The 20,623-nt window shown below is 38.2% G+C and overlaps 2 protein-coding genes and 1 pseudogene across 4 annotated transcripts in view; all 3 read right to left on the reverse strand.

The window, feature by feature from the left end:
- LOC150039389 (zinc finger protein 441-like) overlaps nucleotides 1-3,997 on the reverse strand; it is a 72,264-nt gene extending 68,267 nt beyond the window's left edge. The window contains exon 1 of the mRNA XM_090327832.1: nucleotides 3,235-3,997. Coding sequence (XP_090183958.1) covers nucleotides 3,235-3,287 — 53 coding nt within the window. The 5' untranslated portion in view covers nucleotides 3,288-3,997. The remainder of the gene's footprint in view (nucleotides 1-3,234) is intronic.
- On the reverse strand, nucleotides 169-928 carry LOC150039391 (mitochondrial carrier homolog 2 pseudogene; annotated as a pseudogene).
- A 640-nt stretch (nucleotides 3,998-4,637) lies between the features above and the next one.
- Nucleotides 4,638-20,110, reverse strand: LOC150039392 (uncharacterized). 3 transcript variants are annotated; one of them, XR_016534423.1, is made up of 7 exons: nucleotides 19,685-20,110; nucleotides 17,898-17,968; nucleotides 15,345-15,480; nucleotides 12,824-13,018; nucleotides 8,291-8,428; nucleotides 5,327-5,400; nucleotides 4,638-4,970 (listed from the first exon to the last, which is right to left on the reverse strand). XR_016534423.1 is itself a non-coding variant. In XM_090327902.1 (4 exons), exons 1-4 carry the CDS (start codon nucleotides 10,807-10,809, stop codon nucleotides 4,910-4,912), a joined length of 309 nt encoding a protein of 102 aa, XP_090184028.1. In that variant the 5' UTR covers nucleotides 10,810-10,891; the 3' UTR covers nucleotides 4,638-4,909. The 3 variants fall into 3 exon arrangements, 1 of the variants encoding a protein (XP_090184028.1); XR_016534422.1 differs by having other exon boundaries at nucleotides 17,898-17,971; XM_090327902.1 differs by lacking the exons at nucleotides 12,824-13,018; nucleotides 15,345-15,480; nucleotides 17,898-17,968; nucleotides 19,685-20,110 and adding an exon at nucleotides 10,774-10,891.
- Between the last annotated feature and the right edge of the window lie 513 nt (nucleotides 20,111-20,623).

Below are 20,623 nucleotides of genomic sequence, written 5' to 3' on the forward strand. Positions count from 1 at the left end.
CTTCAATGAGGCCTGACAGGACTTGCCCCTTCTGTCTTCCACTTGCCATCACACTGAACAAGGAAATATTTTAACCCCTTCTTCATTTCTCCTTTCAGTGCAGTAGAGAAACACCAAAGGCATTTTTTCCATTTTCCCAAGATTAAATGATTATTTAAAAGGCATGCCACACTGTATAGAAATCAACATTCTCTCCCATAATTCTGTGCATCTGGGACTATAGAAATGTCACTGTCCCTGCCTCACATCTTCAAATTAACATTCTCAGGTCATAATAATAAGAGTTCCCACAGGAGACCTTCCAGAAAAACAAGCTATTTCCTTGGCTCATATTTCCCTGTTTTTGCAGCATGTACCAGCAATCTATCCAGGAAGTATACAGTGGGGAGTAAGGAGGGGATCCACCAGCAAGCCTGCAGTTGTTGACAGCCATAAGATTAGATACAAGCATAAAGGGATAGGTCAACATATGGCAAAGAATGCTGTGACAGCTTGGGAATCACTTTTCATTTCATTCATGGTAGAAACCCCACTGTCCAGTGCATAGGTGTTCACGAGGTAGGCCAGGGAGTTACAGAACCACAGAGAAATGATGTCACCTAGGCAGTGAGGAATGAGACCCGAAAAGAATCCCAGCAAGCCCTCTTCCCGAAAGATAGTTATTATGGAGTCACAAAGTCCACAGTATTTGGATTCTCTGCCAATGGATTGTATCATACATCTCAGAGTGATCACGTGGAGGGGATGTGTAATGAGGGTAGCAGCACAATGAGCCATCATCTCTCGAGGTGTCTCTTTGATAACTTGGTCAAAGGAACATGAGGCTTCTCTATGGAAACTTCCAGTTCCTGTGTCTACGGACCACAGTTCCAAGGGCTCCTGAACACAGTCTTGGAGTTAAGCCTGTGAACAAGCCATGCTTCCTGTCGATGCTTCCAATGTGCTGAGCATAACAAAAGAGACCAGGAAGCTGACGTACTTGCTGCCCAAAAATATTTTGTCCTATTGTTGGAAGAAGAGGCACATATCCCACCCAGATGAGTGACACTAAAGGCATTTTATCTCCAGCCTCCCTCAAGTGGCCACACACAAAAATGCAGCCGCGGAATTGACCAATTCCAGTCTTAGTTTAGAAGACTAACCCTAGTGTCTGTCACCTTGGAGTTAATAGTATTTTTCTGCTACATCCCCATGAGAAATAATTAGGGTAGAATCTTGCAAAAAAAACCCAGTTGTATTCAGCATTTCTATTTATATCAAATCTGCAAAGGAATTTTACAACAACGTATCTTTCTTAATTACTAGCATTGAATATGTAGCAGATAATTTAAGAGAATAAATTCATCATATAAGAGAGTTAAGTGGGAAAATCCATATAAAGAAAATAATAGTACCCATTTTTGAGTAACATTTTACAAGTTAATTTACTAACAATTATATTCCAAAGTCATAGTACTTATGTCTCATAGCCTACTAATGTCATCAACCATTTCTCTAGAGACACAGTCACTGACCTTGGATTATGTTCTGTCATTCTCAGTTTATTACTTACTTGCTGAGTTCATAATGTTGAGTCTCTCTATGGGTTATTCTCTCTACACAGAACTCCTTGGAATGTTGAATCTCTATTTTGTGCATCTCTTGTCCTTGTTTTAGTGGAGAAACTTGAGATTCCAACATTTTAAGCCTGCATTCAATCTGATTTTCTATTAAATTTTCTGAACCCTTTTGAACATGCCCTTGGCTCTAAATCAAATTAAAATACATATTTAAGCATTACAGCATTGGCCATGCAAAGCCCAGAACTTCATGAAAACAGCTACTGTAACAATGATTTCAATGGCTCACTTCTGTAAGCCCAGACAATCAGGAGGCTGAGTTCTGAGGAGCATGCGTGGAAAGCCATCCCAAGCAGAGGAATCGTCTGGCTTTGCTCATCACTTCCACTTACAAACAGTGGCCACACCTTTCCCTTGTGCGTCTGGCCACTCCTATTGAACTTGCAGCAATCTCTGACATTTGGTCCCACCCCTTCCGGTTTCCATAGCCTTTCAAGGCTAAACTCATTTCCCTCATGTACATTTCCAGCCCTTACCTATTTAAGGAGATCATTTATACTTCTATGGTATTTGTTCCTGCCATTGTACTTGTAGACAGACCTACAAAAACCTTTACATGCCGAGGTCCCTTCTGTAGATGGTGTCACATGTTGCTTGTTCATTCTAACTCATGTTGCTGTGAGCAGTGATTTTCTGGTCTCCTGTGTAGGAGGACAAACTTCCTGAAGATGCTGAATATCATTCTTTGTCTGGCTTTCACCCACAATCTCTGACTTTTTTTATAGGACTTGCCCCTATTCTGTTTGGTGAGCAGTTTTCTAGAGACCTATTTTTGCCATGGTCTTGTTCTAAAGCTTCTTTCAGACATATATTCAACCGCATTATTTGCAGGGTTGGATATCTAGAGCCTATTCTTGATTGGTTTTTCCATGTTAACCCAGTGCCTGTGAAAAAAATTCACCCAGAATCCCTGGCTAATGGGCTCTGACATGAGCACCTCTGGAGGAGTTAGGGATACAGCTGGATAGATCTCAGATTGAACTTTTGAATCTTAGAAGAGATCAAAGTGGCTAATAAACCTAGGCCACATGTCTACTTCACATCTTTGGGAATTACCAAAAACAAATCCCTTATTATTTTTGAACATGACTAGTAGAACTACACGTTTTGTAACTTTCAATTCCTTAATACACTTCTCTAAGAACCTGATGTATCTGATGTAACCTGGCAGTCTCTTTCATGGAGGACACTTTTTTATTCTTTTTTCCTTTCTTCTTTCTTTTTTTTGTTGGTCACGGGACGTGAACTCTGGGCTTGGGCGGTGTCCCTGAGCTCCTCAGCTCAAGGCTATGGCAAACTTCCAGCTTTCTAGTGGTTAGTTGGAGATAAGACTCTCACAGACTTTTGTGCCAGGGCTGGCTTTGAACCTTGATCGAGTAGCTAGGATTACAGGAGTGAGCCATCAGTGCCTGGTTTGGAGAACCTTTTATCAGTGTATTTTCCTGTCCTGTGTATCAAAGTATGCCACTTAAATGGTACTAATTCATATGTTTTAGTGTTTCTTCAGCCTTCAGAGAGATCAGTCATCACAAATGTCTACGTGTATAATGGAACTGCATGCAAACAGCTACTATATCCAGAATCAGTTCCTGGAGACAACTACCTCACTACTCACATCGAGTCCTCCCCATGCCATCTTGTGTTCTTGATCATTACAGGAGCAAGCATGGGTGACGGGAGACACTTTCTCCTGCTAAATTCTTATGTAGCTTAGAGTTCTCTCCATACATCGGCATGTTGAATGATTCAAAAATTTCTACTGAGATGAGCTATTTAAGAAAGACCTGGAAAGTCTGATGAACCAAGTGAAATAGTTTCTTCATGTTTTAGTTTTTAATATTCAGTTTTAATTGATATTAGAAAGGGGAAGTACAGAATGCTTGGCATTACATAAGTAAGGTAATGAGTACATTTCTTCTTGGACAATGTCACTCCTTCCCGTTCCCACCCACAAGTTGTACAACTCATTTTCAACATACAATCTACTGAGTACCACTGCTACATTTGTTCACTCTTTGTTCCCCATCTTTATGTTCTCCTTTACCCCCACAAAGACAGATAAATCAACAGACAAAAAAAGGAAACAAAAACAACAACAAAGAATAAAACCTGGGAATACTTTTTAAGCAACAATGCTTAAACAATGCTAAGTAGCTGAGATTTTAGACATGAGATTATGAACTTGATTATGAGCATGCCCAGTTTGTTTTGAGATAGGGAAATGTTAATTCCCTATGCACCCACAGCCACCTACAGAAGCTGTCCTCACTTTGGCTCCCATGGGCTGAGTTCATGTAGGTATGTAGCATCATGCTCAGCTAGGTTTTCTTTTCAGATGCCAGAGAGAAAAACATTCTAGAGGGAAAAGTGTTCCCTAGGGACATTCCTTCATGAGAAATTCAGATTACAAATGATTCCTCTGCAAAACATCACTGAAATATTAGATTATAAAGACAAACTCAGGACTCTAGTACAAGTTTGTTTTTACTTAAATTTCTTGTAATATCAAAAACTGTACGTTGTAAATGTACTAAACTACGGGGAGGGTCAGGAGATCTGGAGGGAACAACTTGTGAGAAAATGAAGTAGAGAGTAACACTGTTCAAAAACAAATGTATTCATCACCTGATTTATGTAACTGTAACTCATCTGTACATCATCTTTACAATAAATTTATTTTTTTAATTTAAAAATACTCTCTGATACTGATATTACACCAAGTTCTAGATGGCAAAATTTAACCATTGATAACATTAAGTGAGCATAAAAGTTTCATTTACAATGATCTAGTTTCCTTGGCATCTTATTACAAACTTCATCAACTTTTTTGAATTCAAGTGCCATCAAGTCAACACAACAGCTGTAAAGAGGATGAAGCACCAATGTGAATACAAGAAATACTGCACCAGTGGCTCATGCCTCTAATCCTAGCTTCTCAGGAGGCTGAGATCTTAGGAACAAGGTTCAGAGCCAGCCCTGGCAAAAAGTCCTGTGAGACCCTTATCTTCAGTTAACCAGTAAAAAAACGGAATTGGCACTATGGCTCAAAGGGTAGAGCTGTAGCTTTGAGCTGGATATGGACGGTGGCCAGGCCCAGAGTTCAAGCCCCACAACCAATGAGAAAAGAAATACGGCCATCAATAACCTTTGTCAAATTGACTTAAACATTCCTTACTCTGACAATGGAAAAAGAAGTCTTCCTCTTTAGTGTGGTAGACTTTGGGAAGAGACTCACCAAAGGAGAGCTTGCCAGTTTTGCCCTTTGTCTTTTCAGCTTTTGTTGAAGTCTTTCAAATTTCCTTTGTTTTCTTTTCTATGGTAGCTTTCAATAGGAAATTTTGAAGTACAAGCCTACAAGGCAGGTTTTAAAATTATTTCCACGTATCCAGTTTTAAATGTTTCATATAATTTTAAACAAGGTTCTAAATAAGTGATTATAGGAATTCTGAAATGCCTCAAAAGATTTTAGTAATCATACTTTTGTTTCATATAAAATGTGCAAAATTAGGATTAACTTGAGATGTTATACACATATCATGTTTCTCTTCTTGTTCTGTTGTGGATCCAATAAAAGCCCCCATTCAGCCAACCATCTTCCCAACCACTGAACTACTTCCCAAACCCCTGGATATGCATTTTAGGAACTCAGAATGCAGGTTCCTTAGCTTCACACAGATGTATGTAATTTATGCTGCTTCAATTTATACTTTTGCATTTCATCTTCCATTTCCTTTGCCTTTGGTACAGCTTCTGTGCATCCTTCCTCCTTTCCTTCTTGCAACTAAAAGAGATGAGAAACATTTTAGCAACATTCTGGTACACTTTTGTACACCAACTGTTTTTGTGCTGGCATGTTTCAAGCATTGTGAGACCCCTTCATCCCCATGCTGTTCTGGTCCACTTTAGGGCTCATACTGTGTACTTCGCTAAGGCAGTTTCAAGGAATTCACATGGTCCACAGAGCCTACAATTATACTGGCTAGCCTTGTACAGACATAATTATGACCCTGTTCTAGAACTTTTGTAGTTTAAAAATGTTTTGAGTGTGTATTAGAACAATGGGTTTCTTTGCACATATTTTCTGTTAATCATATCTTCTATTAGCTTCTCCTATTACTCTCTACATGATCCCAGTCCTCCTCCTTTAAGAGATTCTCCTTTTACTTCTTGCTCAAGCATTATTTTTAAGGTTTGTTTTTTTTATCAGACATTCTAATTGGCAAAATGGGGAAGTGTTTGTGGAAAACATTTATATTTGGAATTTAAAGCACTAACACATTGTATAGAATATGAAACTTTCACATATACAAATATGCAGAACTAGGCTACGCTTGGGATGGAATAGCATGTTATTCTGTAATAAATGGGCTTTGCATCTCAGAGTGTGAGTGGTAGCATGTTCATAGTTTGCACAGTGCCTGCCTCTGAACCACCCTCCTCAGCTAATTAGTATGTGTTATCATGCAAGGTAATGCCTGTGTCTTCAATTCTCCATTGGTGCCATGAAAATCAGAACAGTATAGAATTCACTGGCTTTGGAAATGTTAAGCTAGGAAACATCCAGAAAGGGCCAGTAGCACAGAGAACTGTCTGCATTTGCATATGATCACATTTTATATTCTGATAACATGCCATCCTTTAGGAAGTGGCATGTGGGTGGGAGAAGTCTTCAGGAGACCAATCCTTCTTCACAGCAGTAACAGTGACAGAAAGTGGAGAGCACAAGGTTTCAGAATCAATCCCCATGGCTAAAGCAAGTATCTACAGGTGCCATAGGCAGCAGTGGTTTTAGGCACAGGAAGCAAGAGATAGATGTCTTGTTCTCAGTGCTATTCAGGGGGTCATGATCATGCAGCAGAAAGCACAATGGCACTTCTCCATTGGACGGCAAGTAATGGAGCTGACAATCAGAGGCAGGGGAAAGCCATGCACCTGAAATGCTGAACTCTACTCTAAAGTCAAGATTCCCCTCAAAGCAATTCATTCTAAGACAGGGCTCATGACGGGCAACTTTAGCAAGCACTCAGATGCAAAGGTGCAAAGTAAAATGGGACCTAGCAGAAAATGGAGAGGCAGTCCTTTTTTTTTTTTGGCAGTTCTTTCTGTAGGTGAGATGATATGGTAATATCTAGTAAAGGAAACAAGCTCTCTATTTACCACTGTGAGAAAACCATGGGCATTTATTTAAAAAGCTACCTTAGTACAGTTACAGTATAGGTACCCTGTACTACCTTATGTGGTTTTGATATATAATTGCTTAAGAGTTATTGCTTAAAAACCTTGGTATGTCAAATTTTTGAGAATAAATAATTCCATTATTAACAATTCCTTAATAATGACAACTGTTCAGTAAAAGTATGTTTTTTTTGTCAGTTGTGGGACTTGAACTCTAGGCCTGGGTGTTGTCCCTGAGCTCTTTGGCTCAAGGCTACTCTTCTTCCTCTGGACCTGGGCTCTGTCCCTAGCTCTTCAGCTCAAGACTACTGCCCTACCCCTTGAACCACAGTGCTATATCCGGTTTTCTGGTGGTTAATTGGAGATAATAGTCTCATGGTCTTTAGTTCCCAGGCTGAGTTTAAACTGCGATCCTCAGATCTCAGCCTCCTGAGTAGGATTACAGGTGTGAGCCACTGAGCCCAGCTAACATAAATATTCTTTTAAAAAGAAATCCAATAGCATAATGTAGATATTTTATCAACTACTTATAGATTTTACGTATGCTTAACATTTCAGGCCTTTTATTCTAGGTGTAAAATGAGAGAACAATTAATGTGATATATTTGCAATTCCGGGGAAATTCATAAATCATTTCTTTACAAGTTATCTTGAAATACTGAACCAAATGAATATGGAGTCGGGGATGAGAATGAGGTTTTGTGGAAGGGACTCAGCTTGAGGGTTTGTTGTGACACATCACTGTTCCCAAAAGCTCTCTGACTGAAATAAGAGGTTATGTGAGGTAGAGGCTGGCTCTTCTCAAAGGAAGGAAATGACTTTTACAGTAGGGTTTCATCCCAGCTCCCTGTTCTCTTATCTACAAGTGAAGGAAGAAATTAACGTCCACATCCACACATCAAAACTTAGAATAACAAGTGGTTGATTTCAAGAGTTTTGATACAAAAGATAAAATACCCATTTTCTTCTTGGAAAATATTTACAAATTTCTCTTTTCTCTTTGGATTTTTTCTTTCAGCTTTGAACTTGGGGCCTGAGCACTGTCTCTGAGCTCTTTTGCTCTCTACACTTTGAGCCACAACTCCATTTCTAGTTTTGAGTCATTAATTAGAGATGAGTATAACGGGGACTTTTCTGTCAGGCTGATGTTAAACTACGATCCTCAAATCTCAGTCTTCTCAGTAGCTAAGATTTCAGCCATGAGCCACTTGTGCCTGGCTGTCTTTGGATTTTGGCAATAGCAGTATTTTGAACATAGCCTGTGACTTGCTGGGCAAGGGAACCCTGGATGGCTCTCCCCCTCCCCCTTCCCCCACAAAAACCTCTTGTTTGGCTGAGGCCACTGGGAATGTCATCCTGTCATTGTTGCACTATACCTCATGTGATGAGACCAACAATTGCATACACACATGCAATTCCATAACACACAGAGCTGGTTCTTAAAATGTGTCCATCTGCACAATCATACAATATTTGGAAATGACTAAAAGGCATACCTCAGAATTCAGTTTTTGTTGCTCCATTTGTATCTCCTTGGGCAGGCAAAGACAATTTGATGAGATTTCAGTTTCTAGTCTTCTGTCTTTTGCTAGTTTGGAAAGTTCCCTCTTGATTTCTTTTTGTTCCTCTGAAAGCTAGAAATACATTTTCTTAATTTTTTGGTGTCATACTATAACTGGGAGGAGCAGATCTTAAATTTGAAACAGTGCTTATTTTAATTCACCATTTTGTTGCTTGTAATGTGGCTCAAATTCAAAGCCTCTTAATTGCTAGGTAATTGCTCCACCATTTGAGCCACATCTCTACTTTTAAGCTATTTTGTTTTTTTTGGGGGGGGGCACGGCTCGGGCCATGATATTCCTACTGATATTTCCTGTGTTGCTTACATTAAAGGAAAGCTTCACCAGGCCCCAGTTATTTCCTGGGATTGGGGCTTCCTGATTTTTACCAGGCTGTGATTTATGCATCTCTGCTTTCTGACTAACAGAAATTACAAGTATTAACCTGCGCATCTGACAATTTAAGGTCCTTTATCCAATATACTTTACATAGACTTTAATTTCTCCTATGACAAAATGTTGACAACAATCAAAAATAATTCTTTAATACGGTCAGAGATGAGATTCTACTGTGAAACATAATCACCTCACAAAATATTTGACTAGTGTAATTATACTTTCAAAGCTTTAACATTAAAATACCTATATTCATATTTATTCCAGTGATTAAAATCAATATGCCTTCTACTCCTTCCTTTAGAACATATACACTGAAGGAGTGAAATATAAGTCTAAGTGAAATGAACTCCAGGATATGGAAAAAAGAGATATGTCCTTGTGGTTGATGCCTTTAATGTATTATGTGAAGGTGTTTCTTTACTCTGCTTTTTTATTTTTATTGTTCTATTTTTTTCTTTTTTCCCTTATTGTTTATCACCTGTTGTTGCTGTCTCTGACTTTGGTACCTGATGTATTATACATATATTTATTTATTTATTTGAATCAGGGAAGAAAAGGGGAAAAGCAAGATGCTGAGACAAAGGCCAAAGGATGAAGCAGTGTAAAAGGAATATTCACAAGAAAATACGTTGCAAATGAACTTTACAACTTGGGATGTGGTGGAGGTATGGGAAGTGGGAGAAAAACATGGGAAGAGGGAAAATGTTCAAGTAATGTACTCACTACCTTACAAATCTAACCACAACCTCTCTATACATCACCCTGATAATAAAATGAAAAAGAAAGAAAGAACATAGAACACGAGGGTCTGCCACAGGAGCTCACACTAGGTATGTAAGAGGTAGACTTTGGAAGGAGGTGTAGGAGGGAATGTGATGAGTCTCCCTTATCACCCAGCAAGCCAGGCATGTTGGAATGTACTCGAGATCCCAGTACATGATAGGCAAGGATAAGAAGGACCATAGTCTGTGGCCATCTCTGTGCAAAATGGATACCAAGAGAAAAGCAACTAAATCACATAAAGGACTGGCAGCTAGGCAGTGTGGATCGTCCTGCAATCTTAGCAATTCATGTAGATGAAACCTGAAGATTATAGTTCAAAGCCAGCCATAGCATAGAAGTCTGTGAGATATTTCTCTCCAATTACACACACACACACACACACACACACACACACACACACACACACACACACACCTCACCAGAGATGGAGCTGTAGCTCAGTGATAAAGTGCTAGATTTGAGCAAAAAGATCAGGGACAGTGAATAGGCTTTGAGTTCAAGCCTCAGGACAATCACGCAAAAAACAAAAGAAAGGATTGGTAATGTGACTGAAGCAGTGGAGTACTTCTCCAACAAATTCGAACTCTAAATTCAATTTCAGTTGCTCAAAAAAAGAGGGGAGGGGCCAGGAGTTTGGCCTAGTGGTAGAGTGGTTGCCTAGCATCCACAAAGACCTAGGTTCGATTCCTCGGTACCACATACATAGAAGAAAGCCAGAAGTACTGCAAAAAAAAAAAGAGGGAAAAGGAAGGGAAGAAGAAAAAAGAAAGGAGGGAAAGTAAGGAGAGGGGAGCAGAGGATGAAAAAGGAAAGAAAGAAAAAAGAAAGAAGGAAAGAAGGAAGGAAAGAAGGAAGGGATAATATATACTAAACATATGTTAGATGTTAAGAATTAGTCCCAATTATTTGTTTTAAATATCATTATTTCTAGAAGGAGACACACTGTGTCCTGCCTAAGTGAAACAATAACAAATCACATAAACAGAGCTTTGGTCAAACACAGGCCAGGCATACAAAGGTGGACCCACAGGATAGCAAGTCTACTGATGAAGCAGGTGTGTTAAGTGTGTGGAAGTGCATCCTTCTGATGGTTTTGCAGTGATGAAATTGCCTAATTATGCAGTTCCTTGTGCAGGTGCCTGCTGAATATACTAAATCAAAGGGATACAAAAATAATATTGGCAATGAAATAAATGAAATAAACATAGCAATTGGATGTCTGTAGCAGATTTATTTACCTGAATCAAGGCATTTCGTAAAGTCTCTAATTCCATATCACATGAACAAGGTTGCTGATTGCCTTCTTTATTATCTTGTCTTTCCTTGTTTTGTTCAGATGAGCAATGTGCATTTGTCTTCTTTGTCATCTAGTCTTATGACCTGAATACAGTTGTAAAATTTCTTTTGTTAGAAAATGTAAAGCTCATTGGCCGATATCTCTTCACATGTTACCATAATAAAACTTTTATGATCCCTTCCTTTCTAGCCTTATTTAGTATGTCACTTAAATCTCTTCCAAAGCTACCACAGTAGAAAAGGAACAATTAAAGATAATTCTGTTACTTAGGAAGCTACTTTTACTAGCATAAAATATGAAAATGAAACTCTAATATTTTTCATAAGAGATGAAAGTCATTTTTATATAATCCTACTGTTCTCTCAACTAAACTAGGTAACACAATGTAGCTAATAAGTTTGAAGGTTAATGTGCACAAATGTGCATACATTTTCTACAAAAAAGTTTTATCTTTATACAATCTTTCCAATGATTCAAAGAATGACTTGCAGTGTAAGGTAGCCCCTTAAGATATTTTCACACAACATGTATCTACCCAGTACCAGAACCCCAAGCCAAGCTAAGTTTTCTAATATCTGCAACCACACTTCCATGTTTCCTTTATGTAACAGTGTCACTGATTAATATCAGTATGAATACTAGGAAGAACTTAAATGATAAACTTAAATAATACAATAGTTACTAAAATAAAACAGTAACTTTTCTAGCATAGATTAATTTTTAGATATGCATATATAATAGAGATAGTAGATAAAATAATTAAAGAATTCTTTTTTTTGCCAGTCCTGGGGCTTGAACTCAGGGCCTGGGCACTGTCCTTGGGCTTTTTCCTCAAGGCTAGCCCTCTACCTCTCAAGCGACAGCACCACTTCTGGTTTTTCTATATATATGGCACCGAGGAATCAAACCTAGGGCTTCCTGCATGCTAGACAAGTACTCTACCACTAAGTCACACTCCGGCCCACCCCAAAGAACTACTTTCTAATCAACTTTTTCTTTCATTGTTGTTGAGTGAGAATAAGTGACTGCTCCTGTCAGCCTCAGAGAAACAGAAGAATCTAACACAGTTGAAGCACTGGATTTAATCCCCAGAACAAGCTGTAGAAAAATAAATATATAATTTTTAAAAACATTTTACTGAGTAGAAATGACAATTGTATATTGTAAGGAATTGTGAAAGAATAGAAACATTCTATGAGTATTTTTGAAATATTGATCAAAGTCTTTACTCATATTTTACACAGGTAGACATATTTGCTACACATAACATTTATTGAAAGTAAATAATTAGAAATATATAAAATTACTTATATGAAGAATATTCTTCATCAGCATCAGTTTTAATTAAAAAAATTAAGGTTCAAAAAGAGTTTGCAGCCTGGGAGTGTGGCCTAGAGGTAGAGTATGGAAGTGGCCTAGCATGGAAGAAATCTTGGGTTTGATTTCACAGTTCCAAATGCACAGAAAAAATGTTGGAAGTGGTGCTGAGTGCTAGCCTTGAGAAAGTTCAGTGACAATGTCCAGGCCGAATTCAAGCTACAGGACTGGAAAAAAAAGTTTTTGCAATATACTGAGATGTCTGTTCTACTTTGTTTACATCATTAAAATTGAGGTTCAGGAAATATTCCTGGAGCAGGGAGTTTGGCCTAGTGGTAGAGTGCTTGCCTAGCATGCATGAACACCTGGGTTTGATTCCTCAGTGCCATATACATAGAAAAGCCAGAAGTGGTACTGTCGCTTGAGAGGTAGAGGGTAGCCTTGAGGAAAAAGCCCAAGGACAGTGTCCAGGCTCTGAATTCAAGCCCCAGGACTGGCAATAAAAATATTCCTTTAATTACTTCATGTATCAATGGTAAATAACTCATCAAAAAATATCAAGCACCACAAAACAAAACCCTGAAGAAAGTGAGAGGGAAGTCAGTCACAGCAAAAGTTCTTTTCTGTATGTATTTAAATGGAGCTCAAATGTTTCCACACAACTAGATACATACCTCCAATGACAAAATTCTCTTTCCTGTTCTTCTTCACACTGTAACTGTGATAATACTTTGCTTTCTGCTCGCTCCTTTTCCTGGCATTTCAATACATTTTCCAAACATATTCTTATATGTATTTTACACTGTCTTTTTTAAGTTGTGAAGATATTTTACATGAGTGAATTGCATCCTGGGTCTGAAATAGCTGACCTGAAAGAAAACAGAAAAAATTCTTTGGGCACATAAAGGACCAGATGTACCCATAATCTCTCATTCTCACTCTGGACACTCTACCCCATATGAAACCACTGTACAAAGCTCTGCAGGTTACATCCCTGTTCTGGGTTAGCTTAGAGCCTAGGGCAGTGGAAAGGCAGAAAAATGACCACTGTCGATTAACTAGATGCATTTTCTCCTTGTTCTAGGAATTTATTAGGCACAGGAGTACTTTCCAGAAGAAAATAGCTACCCTGATAATTAAACACTAAAAAGGAGACAGGAAGAGAGACTATGAGCTGATATTTATCCAATCTACAATAGTTATTGATGCTTCATGGCAGTCTGTTTCTACCTAAGATGGAGTAAACTGTGTTGAGCTATGCTTCTGCCTGAAGCCAATCCAAAAATATTCAAGCAAACCACACTAAAGCACTTTGAAGACAACATATTTGAGAGAATGGAGTCAGTGAATGCACTGCTAAACTATTGCAGAGGAGTGTCTTGAGAGACAGTGAAGAAAATATTCCCAGTGCCCAGGCCCTTCTGTGAGAGGGTTACAGACCAAAGCACAGAAAGAAGAGAGCTAGGTGGTGCATACTCCAGGTTCCCAAGATGCAGTGGTGAGGAAAACAGGCTGATGGAAGCGAGGAGGATGAGTGTCACGTGACAGCGCACTGGAGAGTTCAGAGAGGAACAAGGGGAATTCAGGAGAGCTACACAGGACCCCCTTGCATATGTAGCAGAGCAGTGGATCACGTGTGTTCAGAAAGGGGCCTGGCATTGAGGAATAAAACACATGAAGAGATGACAGGAAACTACCTATTGTTCATACACTGCCAGGAACTGATGTCTTTATAGAACAGAGGACATCAGAAAGGCCTTGCTTCAACAGGGCAGAATTAACCCTCAATAAATCTTGTCCTGAAATATCTTAACAATTTATGAAACCAAGACAGAAAGAACCAACTTTATCTGAAAGTGACTTGCTTCCAAAAATAGGGCTCAAGAAATCAAGTTGTACATTACAGAAATCATACAGAAGGTTGATGAGCATAACTAATCATGTATTAACCACCATGATTACTCTGTAGTTTTCTCAGTAGTCCCAACTGATACATTTTATTCTGCACTTGGGAGAACTTAATAAAAGAAAGAAATCATATGCTGATAGATCTGGATGCTGTAGCTCAACCCTATAATCCTAGATACTCAGGAGGCTCACAGGATCAGGGTGGGCAAGTAAATAAATACAGGAGGCCCTTATCTTCAGTTAGTTAGCAAACCCCCAGAGGGTTGAGCCTAGACTCAAGTGGTACAGAACCAACCAAAAGCAAAATGCCAAGCATTTGAGCCTCAGACTTCCAGACTTTCTGCACTTGTGCGTACACACGTGTACACACACACACACACACACACACACACACACACACACACACACAGTGATCATATTAAGAGCTTAAAAAATAAAGCCAAAAATGTATCCTCTCGAAAATGAAAGCTGTTAGAGTAACGGTGATCTGAACTCTTCAGGATGAGCTGTGGAAAGACAATTCACCAGAGATGATACACAAATAGAATTGGCCCTGGCAGGATAGCAACCATCAGCATGCGTCTGTGATGCAATGAAAGGACTTGGATATGCAGCAGGGCAGGGACCAGCTAAAATGCAAAAACTCACAACTAATGTCACATTACAGTGTACTTGTAAAAACAGAGAAAAGGAAACCAGTAATGTTGATGTTAATAGCTAATGGCAATGAGAATTTACATAACTTTTGGAAATTTCCTTACTTTTATCTTTCCTTTCTGCCACTCACCTCCTCCCCATTTGTTTTGACACAGGGCCTCACTATGTAGTTCCAGCTGGTCTGAAACTTTAAATCCAGTCTTAGCCAGAGATGCACTGGGATTACAAATACATGTTGCCAGGGCCAGGAGTTTGGCCTAGTGGTAGAGTGTTTGCCTTGCATGCATGAAGACCCAGGTTCAATTCCTCGGTACCACATACAACACATTGGTATTGTATAACAGTGATAAGCAGTGCTAGTGTAAGTAATCTAAAAGACCTTAGAAGCCAGGTGCCGGTGACTCACAACAACTGTATTCTAAGCTATCTGAGTTCTGAGGATTTTGGTTAAAGGCCAGTCAAGGCAGGAAGTTCCATAATGGTCTCATCTCAGAAAAAGAGTAATGGGGCTGGGGCTCAAGTAGTAGAGTCCTAGCCTTGAGCAAAAGAAGCTCAGAAACAGTACCCAAGCTGGGGTTCAAGTCCCAGGACTGGTTAAAAAAGGACCTTACAGGTATTCAGTGGCCCTACCTTCACCTTCCATTCTGTGTTGTTTACTTTGCATGGAGAAATGCTCATAATGAGGCAATGCAGACTCTTCTGGGACTGATTCAGACGACTTAGAGAAGACATTAGTGCCACCTGTTCCATTGATTTGGTCTGTGGTCTATAAAGTAAGTAACAGTATTTCAAAATGTGTATGTGTTTCTGAAAATACTTCTAATGCCATATATCGAATATACAAATATGGTAATTATTCATCTTTTTATATTTGCACTAAAGATCCTTCTGAAATGAACTCATTTCATGTAAGGTTAGAGGAAAAATCAAGAATCAAATATATAAGATAAAGATAAAAAGATAAAGATAAAAAGATACTATTTTAAGTATGAATACTAGCTATGATTTAATTACCTTTTCAATATTAAGGGTAAATGCTACCGTTCATTAAAAAGGACCCTGCTATTTGCAGTGGCTATTTCTTTCTGATTTGCATGTGAAACAACTGTTGTTGCTGCTGTGGTTGTCGTCAGGTCATTGATCATGTCATTCAAGCGTGTGACTATAGAAAAACCCAGCAGATGCACAGAACTATGGCTGGTGGGAGTATTTCAGCAAGCAACTAACTCAAGAACATAGACAGCAACCGTGCATATCCCATGAGCTTTGGAGGACAGGGTATCAAGTACATAATTTTAAAAGTACTACTATTTTCACTGGGATAGAATTAAATATAAAAACACTTTCCAGGAGAAGAATAGCTTACATCTCAAAAGATGATATTTGTATAATAAAGAGAGATCCTAATACTGAATTAAGCAAAAGAAAAGGTAATGTCGGCTGGGCTCTAATGGCTCACAACTGTAATCCTAACTACTTAGGAGGCTGAGGTCAAAGAATCGCAGTTTGAAATAGCTTAGGCAGCAAAGTCTGTGAGACTCTTTCTCCAATGAACCACTAAAAATCCAGAAATAGAGCCTGGCTCAAGTGGGAGACTGCTAGTCTGGAGCAAAAAAAATACCCTCAGAGCAGGGGCCCTGAGATCACAATTCAGGATTAACATCAAAAGAAAAAAGAAGAGTATTGTCCTAGATACACAAAGACAGAAGTACAGAACCTATATATTAAGGAAAAGCTTTCAGTGAGAAGAAAGCAGTAAATCACAGAGAGCTCAATGGAAATTTTGTTCTTTACATTACATTTAAATACTGAAAGTTTTATCACAATATACAACTCTTCCCTAGGAGGAAAAGTTATAATAAGTTTTAAGAATGAAAGCAATAGGACAGTTTTTGTTTCTTTGGTTTTCAGATTCAGCTGGTTCCAACCTTTACACTGAGGGCCCCTCTTACTCTTGTTCAGCTTTCTAGACCACTCGGGGACTCTACCCCATGAGGTACACTGCCTGCCTCCTTTTTGGCTACTTATTGTTGACCAGGAGTCTCCCAGACTGTTGTGGGGGTTGGCTTTGAACCTGGACCTTCCAATTCCCAGCCTCTGTATCTGGTAAGAAGCTATTTCTTAAATGTGAAAAATGTGTCTTGTCTTTCTGCCATCATTCCTTTCTTATTCATTGTAACAATGTAGATGCCAGGATAATGAGTATCTCACTATCAACTGCTCAATCTATGACTGTAAGGATAAAATGATGAACCTAGGCATTCTCTGCTCTGTCTCCCTGGATAATGTATCCTAGATATTCATTTGTCTGATACAATGTCATATTAGGGAACCCATTGTCTGAATATAGAATTTTCTTCCTAATGGCTTCCATTTCCGCAAGCAAGAAAATGAAATCCTTTTTAACATCTTCACTGGAAGGGATTCTAGAGATGAAAATTCTTTGCTGACAGATTCCTTCTCTCTCATGTAAATATTCATCCTGTTTGTTTCCTGTCTATCTCTCCAAAGGTAATTATTCAGAAAAGGAAATGGATTCAGTGTCTAACACATAACAATTTTTAATGTGCTATAAAAAAACCAAGCCCTAAGTTCCTGCAGGATGCATTGTCTAACAGTTTTCTTCAACTTGGTAATCTCTACGTCATTCATATGTGTATAACCACGGCAGATTACCCAGTATCAACATATGCTAAGTTATCATTAAATCCATCTATAAATTTTTAGTTATATTTTCTGATTCCATTCATTAAAGTAAAAAATTCTGGGCCGGGAGTTTGTCCTAGTGGTAGACTGCGTGCCTAGCATGCACAAAGACCGGGGTTCGATTCCTCGGTACCACATACATAGAGAAAAGGCCAGAAGTGGTGCTGAGGCTAAAGTGGTAGAGCTCTAGCCTTGAGAAAGTCCAAGGACAGTGCTCAGGCCCTGAGCTCAAGCCCAGGACTGGCAAAAAAAAATTTGTTTGTGTTGTAATATTATAAACCCTTCCTTGTTAGTCATCTCCTTCAGATGCAATAATGTCTCAATATTCATACTTAGTAAAATAATTATAGAGCACTTGTTATTTTGAAGTATTGATTGTTTAGAGTAGTCTGTGAGGTAAATAAATTCCTTTGGTTATATTATTGAATAAATAAAATACACTTGTAGGAGAAGATAGAATGGAAATGATGAACATACCAAAGGCTGTTTATGTTCCCTGCCCTCACAACTCTCTTGCTCTTCTGCTGCAATAGACTGAGAGTCATGGCCTGCTGAGAAAATCATATTTTTCACCAGTCATCTACTGAAGTCAGATAAATGATAGAAAAAGAAAGAAGTCTATTCTTAAATTAGACATAACAAAAGTTTATCCTCAAGTGTTCAAAGTAACCCTGAGCAAAATACTTTTATTTCTCCCTTCAGGAATTACTTTAATGACCCAGATTTTCATCAATTGAATATATACTGAATATCATCTGAGAGGAAGACATGGAAACATTTCTGTGATTAATTTATTTGATACAAGTGAACCAACACATAAAGGCTAAAAATAAAATGTAAAAAAAAATAATAAAAAAGAGCAAATTCAAAGTGCATATTCTTTTATTATTTTTATTTTATTGTCAGGGTAATGTATAGGGGATTATAGTTACACTTGTCAGGTAATGGGTACATTACTTCTTGCACACTGATAACCCTTCTCATGTTTGTCCCGTTTCTCACCACGCACCCCTCCCAAATATACAAATAAATGTATATATAAAATACCAGGTAACAAAGCCAGATACAGTAACTACATGAGATTAACCAGAAGGGGAAAAAAGCAAAAAGAAATAACTGTACATTAAGAACAACAATCACCCTATTCTTATCTGCCTCATTTAAGTAACCTATCAGCAGCTCATTCCAATTGTTTTCACCTCAACAGCAAGTGTTTTCAAGAACTATTTCTTCTCTTATTTGGCAATCAGTTTTCCTCTTTTGTGACTTAATCTACTATTTGTAACATTCATTAAAGATGCCTTTTTTCCCTACTTGCCCAGATCAGGCATTCTTTGAAGTGAAGTTTACTTGTTTATCAAATTTGCACTGCATCTAAAACTTTCAGAATGAACAATATTTCCTTAGATGGTTTTCACTTCTCTAGTGGCAAGGTGGTTCCTACTGTGTCACTTTCTCTGACAAGACCAGGGAGGAACGGCCTTGTGACCATGCACCTTTAGGATTGTTTTTCAGATCAGACTCTCCATTAATAATAGCTCTCGCAACTTTAAGCATCATTTCTGAGAGAGTGATTTATTATATTTCTTAACAAAGATGCTGTTCTAGAAAGTGAATTGATATTTTCTCATAATTGTCCACTGTGACTTTCCTTTTCCAACAAAGTTCTTCATCTGCTCATTGCCATTTCTATATCCATACCTTATTTTCCTAAATCTAGTCTCTTGTCTAAGTGAGCTTATCACTTCTTCTCCCCTGTAAGTGATCCCATGACATTCCTATTGTATCAGAACACATTAAATTGAACCTCATATGGAATCCAATTCTGTGGCATACTCTAATGAACCTATTCAAAGAACTTGATGATAAAAAATTGGTCAATTTACAAAGTGACTTTTGGCCTATAAGGAAAAAGGGGGACCAGGAGTTTGACCTAGTGGTAGAGTGCTTGCCTAGCATGCACAAAGACCCAGGTTTGATTCCTTGTTGCCACATACATAGGAAAATCCAGAAGTGGTGCTGTGGCTCAAATAGTAGAGCTCTAGGCTTGACAAAGCCCAATGACAGCGCTCAGGCCCTGAGCTCAAGTCCCAGTAAGGGCAAAAAAAAAAAAAATGAAGTATGCCATTGTAATTGTTCCTCGGATTCACCTTTTAAATTTACCTTTGTTAGCTATCATTTTTATTGATTATGAAACATGGCAGCCAATATGTTACAAAGAAAATTTGTCAAATAAATTTTTAGAATTAAATTGGACTTCTTACCTAGAACTTGTGCCTTTACTGGACTTCGTGTTGCTAGATCTGCAGCCTCAGAGGATTGAGCAGCACCCTTCTTTAAAAGAACAAAGCAAGGAGTCTGCAGAATAATGGGATGAACAATAAGCTGTGGGAAGATGTGGGAATCACATTCTGACGAGATGCTTGAACTTCCTCTTTTAGAAGGAGTGGAACAGGAAAATGTGAGAAGTATATATGTGAAACAAAAGCACATGAATACAGGGGCTCATATATGCCCTCTATATCCAGTATATCTTTTTAGGATGTGGAGGGCACTGACCAGTAATCCAAACATGTCCAGACATATTTTCCTGTGTACAGAATCATACTTAGGATGCTTATTTCATTGATAAAAAAGTGAGTCATTGAGAAAAAAAGCAAAGAAAGAGTCCAGATAATAGATAGATGATAGATAGATAGATAGATAGATAGATAATAGATAGATAGATAGATAGATAGATAGATAAATGAGTATAAATCATATGTATTTGTATATAGGAAGGAATCAGCTGAACATATTAAAATTCAAAGGCATCAGGAAACCATATGGTTAAAGAAGGATATGAGTTAGTGCCTAATTGTTTGGATGGTGACAATTTGTATGACTTTAGATTTTTTCCTTTATATTCATTTCTATTAATCTCTTCTAAGATTTTAATAAAATGCTTGTGTAATAATTAAAAGGAAAAATAAGTACTTGGCATTTCTAACCCAGAGTCTACAACACTAGCCTTAGGTGTCTTTGGCTAATCTCAGTCTTTTAACTTAAGACATTCCAATGACTATAGGTAAAGAATGAAAGTATCTAATTCATAATAAATAAACATATATTTTCTCATGATTTTTCCTTTGGATGCAATTAGTATTATTGCCGAGAATTAGTTTCTTCACTAATAGAACTTTTCTAGACGTTTAAATCAGCTT

The sequence above is a fragment of the Megascapheus bottae genome, unplaced genomic scaffold (assembly GCF_031878675.1).
Source record: "Megascapheus bottae isolate mThoBot1 unplaced genomic scaffold, mThoBot2.hap1 HAP1_SCAFFOLD_40, whole genome shotgun sequence".
NCBI lineage: Eukaryota > Metazoa > Chordata > Mammalia > Rodentia > Geomyidae > Megascapheus > Megascapheus bottae.

Excerpts from the sequence above, each read along its gene's own strand:
- LOC150039392 (XM_090327902.1), bottom strand. The coding sequence starts at position 10,809 with ATGGAATTAGAGACTTTACGAAATGCCTTGATTCAG. Across the intron at positions 8,429-10,773 it reads TACGAAATGCCTTGATTCAG|CTTTCAGAGGAACAAAAAGA; the intron begins GTAAATAAATCT and ends ATGTATTTCTAG. Across the intron at positions 4,971-5,326 it reads ATGGAAGATGAAATGCAAAA|GCTTGTACTTCAAAATTTCC; the intron begins GTATAAATTGAA and ends CCTGCCTTGTAG.